Raw genomic sequence first — 9,687 nt, 5'->3', positions numbered from 1 at the left:
GGAGTGGACCTTTAGTGACGAGGAAGAGAGAGGCAGGAAGGGCAGCTTGCTCTGAGGAGAAAACCTACTGGAGAACCGCCAGTTTCACTGCTAACTGAGGAGAGGAGAGGAGCACAGGGGCGGGAAGAGGACTGAATGGGGCACTGGGTCTAGTTTTACTCGGAAAGAAGGAACATCTATGTGGGCTGGGGGCAGTTACAAGCTGACATCAGCAAAGTCTCGTCTATGCTGTTTCTTGCAGCCTGAAAAACCTGTTTGGGCGGCCTTGGCCTTGGCTGTGTTACAATACTTGGTCATTCAAGAAACTGGTTCAGAGACCGAGGCGGGTTCCCACAGACGTTCCCAGGGGATGTGGTGTGTTCCCCAATGTGTGCCTTGTCCCCTAGCACAGCTGCACTAACAGGCTGCCATCCTCCGCTCAGGCTTCGAGGAAGGACCTAGAATCTGAGTCAGAAGTTCTCGTATTTCCCAGACTACTCACCTCTCTTTGCCAACCCTGGTCGTTGGGGGAAAGACGACGTCAATAGCACACAACTCTGGATGGCTAGACAGTTAAGCACGCGAATACTAACCAAAGGTTGGTGGTTTGAACCCACCCAGAGGCACCTCAGAAAACAGCGCCGGCAATCTGCTTCTGAAAGGTAACAGCCCTGAAAACCCTACGGAGCAGCTCTATTCTGGACACGCAGGGTCACCAGGAGTTGCAGTCGACTTGACAGCAACTAACAACAGCTTCTCTGAAGAGTTCCTGGGAGTCTCTGGTAAGCAGAGACGCGGCCATCACCTCAGGGATCCAGTTCACTCAGAGCCATTTCTCCCAGCAGACACCTCCAGTCCTATGGCCGCAGCAGCCGTCCACTGGGGGTCCTGTGTCACCATATAGGCACGAAGTGGAGGGACCAAAAGTCTCCGCACAGGTCCCCGCCCTGCCCGAATGAAATACCTCTGTGCTTTGGGCCTGGTGAGAATACATTTGGCTGGGACTAGCGATAGATCCTTCATGGGCACAGCACCGTTTGTGGAAAGTACTGCCACTCCCCACATTAATTCCAGAGAGGGGGTGCCTGGGAGCCTGGGCGTGGGGAACTGCAAGCAGTAACATCGGAGACAAGGTAAAAGGGGTGAGGCACGGACAGGAAGTGTGGGCGAACCACTGCCTTAAGGAATAGTGTGCCACAAGGGGGTCTCGGGAAAGGTGGGCTGGCCTGGCCCTGCAGCTGGTACGAGCCCATGGGCACCCCACAGCCTCAAGGCCATGCTGCACCGCGTCCTCCCCGACAGGAGTGACTCCTGCCCTTTACCGGCCCCTCATCCAACAGCCTCCAAGGGACATCTGGGGGAGCTCTTCTGAGCCATAATGCCGGGCATTTGGAGTAGAGACACTAAGGAACCTCTCCCTTCTCCAACTGCCTTTTGAATTCAGAAAGTGTCTGATCTAAGTATCTAGAATCAAGGCTCTCTTCTCTGAAAGCAGGGAACCACTGAGGAAAATCTTCGCTGTCTTCCCTGAATTAGGGGGACTTTTTTGTGCGTGCATCTAGCTCCTTGGAGTCCCTGAGTCGTGCAGACGGTAAAGTGCTTGGCTGCCAACTGAAAGGCTGGAGGTTCCAGTCCACCTGGAGGCACCTCAGAAGAAAGGCCTGGTGATCTACTGCTGAAACATCAGCCCCTGAAAACCTTATGAAGCACAGTTCTACTCTGACTCTGGTGGACTCAAGGGCGACCTGTTATCTAGCTCCTTGGCAGAAAAGAGACACATGCACGTTTGTAACCAGGGGATGGGCAGGGGAGGTGAAGGTGGGCCCGCCCTGCCCCACCCCACCCAGCACGACTTTACGCTCCTGCATGGGCAAGCCTCAATTCACACAGTGAAGATCATACACGTGGTGCACCCAAGTTCAGAGGGTTTAGCTGAAGTGTTTGTCCACGAAGGCTGTTGTTTACAGAATCTGGAAGTTCCCGGCTTGGCTGAATTAGTGCAAGCTTCCAGCCCCGAGGGCCTGGATCTGTGTAGAAGCCATGTGCCTATAGGTACAGGGACTTGGGCCTCACTGGGAGGGAAGGGGGCATCTTCCCACAGCTGCAGCCCTCATTCCGCCTCCTGCACCTGCGTCAGGCTCTATGCAGCCCCTGATGCTTTTACTCTGTGGGGCCCTTGGCTGTTACTTCCCACCAGGCTACATGACCTACTGAACAGGCTGTGGGGACAGAAGACAAACGCCCACCTGGGGCCCACTTCCCAGAGGGCCCCACCCTAGCCAAAAGCCCTCAGACTCACATCTGGTAAGTTGCTCAATAAAGACTTCAGAAAGTAAGCCACATGCATGTTTGTCAATTTTCCCACTGTTTCCCAGGCCCACTACCCCACCAACAAAAGGGAATCATCAAATTTCAACTCACTTATCATCTTTCTCATAAATGTTCAGCCCAAGGGCATCAACTCCCAGCCACAGGTCTGTTCCTTTCTTATTTTTTATCTCAAAATAGTTGATTCCGTACATCTCCAGGTCCTGCGCGATCTTCAGATACTCCAGCATAGCGCTGTCTCTAGTTGGGGACATCAGGCAGGAACGATCATTAGTAGCGCTCTTTAGCAAAGACAAGAAAACCTCCTGCAATATTTTAAATTTAAAACAAATGGCGCTTTAAAACAAAGGAGAGAATGTAAGGGGTGCAGGGAAACCAGATTAATGGAAACAGAACAACCAGAACGGAAATAATGAGAATATCCACACATTGTGAGGAATGTAACTGATGTCACCAAACAATTTGTGTAGAAATTGCTGAATGGGAACCTAAGCTGCTGTGCAAATCTTCACTGAAAACATAATATTATTTAAAAAATTAAAAAAAAAAAAAAAAAAAAAAAAGTGGCATAGGATGTGCTGAGAGCCGTGTGCTCAGAGGTGCTGTTCCCTGACCTTCTGGGATTGGATGCTCACAGAGGCCAGGCTCAGGGCCGTCAGGTCAGCAGACCTGAGGACCAGGTAACAGCCCTATGGCCTGAACAAGGCCATCCTGCCCCACACTCGCCACACGGGCTCACTTTACCTGTTCTGAAAGAAAAGTGCTGACTGGCTCACATTGGTTTCTCTGGAGACGGGAGATTTGTCTTTTTAAAGTCAGCACGAGACATGATCTTTCTCGGGCCTATGCGTGCTTTCAGGGGCTCCGCCTCCTGCCTGACCCGTCACCAGCGTCAAAGACTTTGCACTATTTCCACCTCCACAAAGGTTGTCTGGGTCAGACAGGAAACTCTAAAGAGCAAAACACTTCTGAGGCCCAAGCTGCGAGCCAACATCTGAGGCTGTGACAATGGGGATGGTCTGAGACGAGGCGCTCTTGAACACCACCTCCCAGCATCAGGAAGTCTGGGGTTTCTCACACCACGTGGCTCCATGTCACAGACCCCCCTCCTTCATGCTTGTTTCTGCTTCTTTAATGTCATTGTTTCTCACTTAGGATGAACTGTTCCTTCACTTGTGCACACTTTTGATGGTGGCTACCTCATAAACAGTGAGCAGACCAGCATCTCTCTGACAGAGGAAAGAAAAACAATGCTCTGGTCGCTTGTCAATAGTGCTCCCTCTTGACTAAAAATGAAGAGTTTTATACACAGACTGTTTCTTCCCTAAAACAAGGAAGGGAGAAAGCTTTTGAGACCTGATGACTTAAATACATTTGCTTATTACTCCAGGCATAAGCACCCGGCTTTGCTTAAGGGAAAAAAAAACCACTTCCAGCTTCTTTAACTTGTAATACTTGATCAGGCAGCAAGCCTGGACTTCGGTCCACAGCCTGTGGAGCCAGCCCCCCAGGAAGCCCCAGCTGGAGTCACAGGACAGGAAGACCTGGGCGCTCACCTAAGCATCCCGCGGTGCTCGGCATGCCACACCTGGATGCGGTCCTCCCACTGGTCCCGTGTGAGCTTGTGCTGGTCCATCACTCTGGGAGCAGAAGCAGAGCACACGTGTCACGGAGGGCACCCACCGCCCCACGCACGTGCAGATGTCTGCTTTCCTTTCAAACGACCACTCACAAAGAGCTTTGTTTCCACTTCCCAATCGGCAGCATTTCTGCTGAGGCCCACTTAACTTGAAAGGGTTAGAGCTCGAATGAGCAACCCTTAGTTCTGTTTTTAAAAATGAAAATAAAGGTGTTTCATTTAAGGGGCCTCTTCTTCCAAAAGGAGTCCCTGGGTAGTACAAACAGTTAACGTGCTTGGCTGCTAACCAAAAGAGTGGAGGTTCGATTCCACCCAGAGGCAACTTGGAAGAAAGGCCTGGCAACTTACTTCTGAAAAGTCAGCCCTAAAAAAACCTAACACACATGGGGTCGCCATGAGTCAGAGTCGACTTGATGGCAACTGTGGTTCCCCCAACCCCACACACACACATAAAAAGGGTAATTTATGTGACCATTCCAAAAAAAAAAAACCTATTGCCGTTGAGTTGTTTCCAACTCATAGCAACCCTACAGGACAGAGTAGAACTGCCCCATAGGGTTTCCAAGAAGCAGCTGGTGGATTCATACTGCTGACCTTTTGGTTAGCAGCTGAGTTCTTAACTGCTGTACCACCAGGGCTTCATGTGACCACTAGTAAATAAAAACAGGTTTCTGGGGGGCAAGACTCTTATATACCAGGAAGAGCCAAGCAGTCAGGACATAGGAAGCCTGATGACGTTAAGGTATCTTCATGTAACATAGTCGTGCTCCATTTTTCAGAAGGAATGGTGGCTCTTCTTCTCTGGTCATATTTGCTACTAGAACGTTCAGGTCAATCATCAGTGGCTTAGGGGAGAACAGGGTGCCGGGTCAGTATCTCCTGACATCGGAGCACTTGACTTTACAAACCCAGATTAGGGAGTGACTGGAGGCCAGCCTAAAGGAGCACCTAACCTTGACCAGGTGCTGTGCTCTCCGTCCTTGCTGCTTCTAACCTGACCGCGTGCGTGTCGAGAGTGTGCCACAACCGCTCGTGCACCATGCTGGCCACCCTCTGCTCACCTTTGGGGGACCAAGCGCTCGGAGCTGAGGTACCCAGACTTGTGTATCTCTTTGTTGTAGTCTCCAAACTTGGCCTGTACCGCATAGGACCCCAGGAGCACCGCAGTCTCAGGGGGGCAGTAGATCTCATCGCTCAGAATCCCTTCCTTCACTTGGAGGAAGAAGAGCTTCTGGGTGATGTCCTGGATGAGCTCCTCAGGCACATCTTCCGGGTAGAACTTGGCGCGGAATTTGAACTGGAGGGGGCTCTCCTTTCTGAGCTCCTGGGCAGACACCTGGGCCACAAACAGAAGTCAAACTCTCGTTACAGGTTCAGTAGACAAATCCTCACCTTCCCAGACACAGGTGACTAACCACAGACTCAAAAGGGCCCCTCAGGCCAGTTTTCAGAAGATAGTATTTATTCTGAGAGCAGCCTTTTTAGCATGTAGACAAAAGAAGTCAGTCAAAAGTCCTACACTTTGTGGGAATTCCAGCCAATAGCCACTAGGCCCGGCCCCCATTTTCTAGGGTCGATACCATCATTTCCAGAGAAACTCGAATTTTAGGGCCAACCTCACCCAACACCCTGGGATCCGGGAGTCCATCCACATGGCCAGAGGCTGGCCCTGGACCACGGAACTTACTTCTAGTAACTCCCCACTCTCCTCCACTCTCACATCCCAGGGGATCTCCTGACTTGTGTAGTAATGTGGGGAAGGCTGGGGGTTGGGGGAAGTTTTTCAAAGAGTTTGGAGAAAACATTTAGTTTCTTGCTTTTCATTAGCATCGCTGTATGGAATTATCCAGTCTTCAGAATTGAAAGATAATCTACTGCAGGTTCAAACAGCAATAACAGGCTCTTACAAAACAGTGGATGAGTCATGGTTTATAAGATTAACAATCTCACTGTGGGGGGGTGGGGTGGGCAGCAAAAAACCCTAAGGTCAACTACTAGCTCAGCAAATACCACCATACTGTGCCAACAAGCAAGCTGTAAGGAGGAAGGCCAGGATCTACTCCCAACCAATACCTCTGCTTACCGGAAGCCTGCAACCTTTTTGTCTGTTCAAACTTTTACACAAATAAAAAGGAACAAAACAAAAGACAGAGTTAAAGTCCTCAAGTTTCAATGTCAATGGGAGGGACCAACACCCAATTAACAACCTGTAAATAGTTAACCCCGACTTACCTTTTTATCCAGTTTCAACCAGGTAGGAAATCCTTTATTATCCACATACTGGAGGCCAAAGTACCACACTTCCCGAAGGCCAATAGTCTTAACCACCTGAGAGAGAGAGAAGCCACAACAGTTACGAGAAAGTGTCTCCCTGGTGGCCATCCACACATGGTACCATCCAACGCATGGTGCCATCCACATGGTGCCGTCCATACACGGTACAGCTGTCCCAGAACTTAGTGGAATGCTGAGTATCAAGTAACTTATTACCAACGGAGACCATTAGGCCAAAGTTGTGAATGATTGATTTTTAATATGAATTTGAGCAGATTCAGGGTTATCTTTATAAAATTAGCCCCCTCTACTCCCTTGTACTCCATGATGCCTTCTGGGCACACCCAGGGCAAGCTACAGCCAGCAGAGAGAATTGTGCTCCCCACGGCCCACCAGCTGAAGTGTGTGTCCAGGTAGAAATGTGACCTCTCAGGTGTGCACACCTGAAAAGGGGGTTGAAATTACCAATGCAAAGCAAAGGAGCTCCCGGGCCTCCTCTGGCTGCCTGCGCCTGTGTCCTGCTCCTTGGCCAGTTGGCCCAGGGATCTGATTGAACTAGAACAGCAGAACAGTCGCCCTACGGAAGGCAGGAAATAGCCGGGGGCAAGCTTCCTGCGTGGTAAGGCTGGCAGCGGGAGGGGCTGGAGAGTGGGGCTTGGCTTTCCATGTGCTGAGTTGGAGCTGGTACTCTTTAGGCTCTGGAAGTTTGAAATTTGGATACAAGAAAGGGTAGAATTGCCAGCTGTAGCTCCTGGCAACCCTCGGTTTCAAGTATTGAAATTCTCCACAGTCCTAGAAAAGACAGTCTCTTGTGGTCCGTTGAGGAGAGAGCCCCCACCCGGTGTCCTCGGGCCTGTCTTGGAGCTGACACCAGTGCTGGCAGACCCTGCTAGGGACTCTTGCTGAACAAACACAAACAAAACTGAGTGCCAGGCCTTTGATGTTTAACTTTAAATCCCATGATATAAAATGTTAACCTTCCCAAAACGCGTCACCTGTCTTCAAGTACATGGTTTCCTTCACAATAAAAGAGAAAGAGCACTGAGTGCCCTAGAAATGACCTTCAGGCTCTGGAACTCTGGCTTAAAGTAACTGACATTCCAAATTAGCTCCTGACCGGGCGTGCGTCCTCCTCCCTGGGGGGCTGGGTGCCTGCTAAGGCTCTGGGCGTCTCTGTTTATGAAATGCCAGAGACTGACCTGTTCATCCCACCACTTCCAATGCCCCCAAGAGGGGGAAAGAAAAACAAAACTTCTTCATCATAGATATGAAAGCAAATCTGGCTTTTTTTTTTTTTTAAATTGTACTTCAGGTGAAGGCTTACAGAACAAATAGTTCCTCACGAAACAGAAGTACACATGTTATTTTATGACATTGGTTAACAACCCCACAACATATCAACCCTCTAACTCCTCAACCTCTTTTTTTTTTTGGTGGAAATACACATAGCCAAAGATACACCATTTCGAAAATTTCTATATGCACAGTTCAGTGACACTGACTACGCTCTTCGAATTGCAAATCTGGCTTTTTAACACAGCACTGCTCCAAAGTCTTTTGTGAAACCTTGCCGTTTGTTTTTACAGTAGCTAAGTGCACAGAAAGAAGCTCTGGAGACACAGCAGTTAAGCGCTCCGCTATTAACCAAAGAGGTCAGCAGTTTGAACCCACCAGCCACTCGGAGGGAGAAAGATGTGGCAGTCTGCTTCCATAAAGATTACAGCCTTGGAAACCCTACGTGGCAGTTCTACCCTGTCCTATAGGGTCGCTATAGTGAGAATCGACTCAACGGCAATGGGCTTGAAGTGTAGAGAAAGCTGAATTCAAAGACCAGGTTTCAACAGCCAACCCTGCTGATTTCTTATTCTCCAGAAACCGCCATCTCTTCATTTGGAAAGACAGAACATGAAACTCGCCATGCCGTCCTCTTTGGGTTTCTTCACGGCTGTACAAGAAAGCCCTGCACACATCTGTGACTGCTAAGTCTCTCATCTAGTCTCTGCGCTTTATCCAGCCAGCTGCAGCCTTCGCTTGCTTTTACTCCATTTGAACGATTTCCTGCCCACTGGGCTTCCATCTTCCGTCCCTGTCAAACTCTTGATGATTTTCAGGCTGCAGCACAGACTCATTTCACCACGATGTGGCCAGCTCCCTTCATACAGCAAACGGAACATTCTGCAGCCACATCGTGGGTTCAATCCACGATCTGCCCTCTTAGTTGGAGTGCCTGTCCCTGGCTGCCCCGCTCGACCTCATGTCGTACTTCGCAAAGCTGCAGCCCCTCCTCCTGTAAACCTCCTCGGGGTCTCTGTCCAGCCTCACTTATTTCTCTACGGCGACTCCAAAATGACACAGTGGAAGGGAACTACCTTCCTCTCTTTAGCCAGTTCTAAAACCCAACCCAACCCAGAAGTCTCCCCTCAAAGGAATAATCCACCATTTCTGGAAAAATGCTCCTCACCGTTCCTTTCAGTTTCCTTAGCTTAACTCAATGCTGATACACACCACAGAAGAAGCACCTGAACAGGTATGATGACTATCCCCCTTATCTCTGTCCCAGTGATGGCTTAAATTGCAAATACTTGGAACGGAAAAGGCAGGGATGTGTCTACTCAGCTTCATCTCAAGCAGCTGCTTGGTAAATACTTTCTGAGATGGAAAACAATATGCACAACGAATCACAATTCAGAAACTCACTTCCTCCCTGCTCAGCATCTCTGGAGGGGGGAGGGGGAGCACCACCCTGCAGGACACCTATGTTACCTGTGTCACAGTCCCAGCTCTGCCCCTAGCCACGTGGCTGCTGGCTCAGTTACCCAGTCTGTCAAATCAGAGCACTGAACTGTAATCCAGTCACTAGATGCTCTTAGATAAAGAGACAACGTGCTAGGATTCCAAGCTGGAGTGGGGGTTGCTGTAGGTGACCATTTAAATAACAATGGAGTTTCAAAGTCTCTTTCCACCTACTCCATGCCATGTTGTGAGACTGGGAACATCAGGCCCATGAACGAGCTTCCTAGACCTGGAACACCTGCTCTGAGCACAGAGCAACAGAGGAAGAGCCCTGCGCACCCAAAGACCCTGAAAGGTGTTCAGGAGGAACCATTCTCAATTTGGTTGAGGGCAGTGGGGTTAAGGAGGAGCCTCCGAAGAGGCCTCACTCATCAAAGCCCCAATGCAAAGTGGGGCACGCAGTTATAGGAGGAGGACGGGGCTAGAACTCACTTCCCTAGTGAGAGTGCCTCTCATCACGCAGAGCACTGAGCTCACTCCTCTGTCCTGCTTACCTGCGCAGATGATGCGGCACCTTGCATAAACAGATGAATCTCCAAAAAAGACCAATGTAACTAGGGTTCAAAGAGCCAGCAGAGCTGATCTCGGCTTTGACCCTGGGGCTAGTTGTATGACTGTGGGCAAAGCATTTGATCTCGCTGAGCTTCAACTTCTCATCCATAACCCACAGCGTA

At 49.9% G+C, this 9,687-nt stretch overlaps 1 protein-coding gene across 1 annotated transcript in view; it reads right to left on the bottom strand.

Annotated features, from left to right (window-relative positions):
• The window catches only part of EZR (ezrin), a 59,359-nt gene that overhangs the window by 16,051 nt on the left and 33,621 nt on the right, over nt 1–9,687 (bottom strand). Inside the window, exons 3-6 of the mRNA XM_004368804.3 lie at nt 6,179–6,278; nt 5,008–5,282; nt 3,864–3,947; nt 2,401–2,547 (exon numbers count right to left, since the gene is read on the bottom strand). Of these exons, the coding sequence (XP_004368861.2) occupies nt 2,401–2,547; nt 3,864–3,947; nt 5,008–5,282; nt 6,179–6,278 (606 nt within the window). The remainder of the gene's footprint in view (nt 1–2,400; nt 2,548–3,863; nt 3,948–5,007; nt 5,283–6,178; nt 6,279–9,687) is intronic.

The sequence above is a fragment of the Trichechus manatus genome, unplaced genomic scaffold (genome assembly GCF_000243295.1).
Source record: "Trichechus manatus latirostris isolate Lorelei unplaced genomic scaffold, TriManLat1.0 scaffold00002, whole genome shotgun sequence".
Lineage (NCBI taxonomy): Eukaryota > Metazoa > Chordata > Mammalia > Sirenia > Trichechidae > Trichechus > Trichechus manatus.
This window is presented reverse-complemented; position numbering and strand designations above follow the sequence as displayed.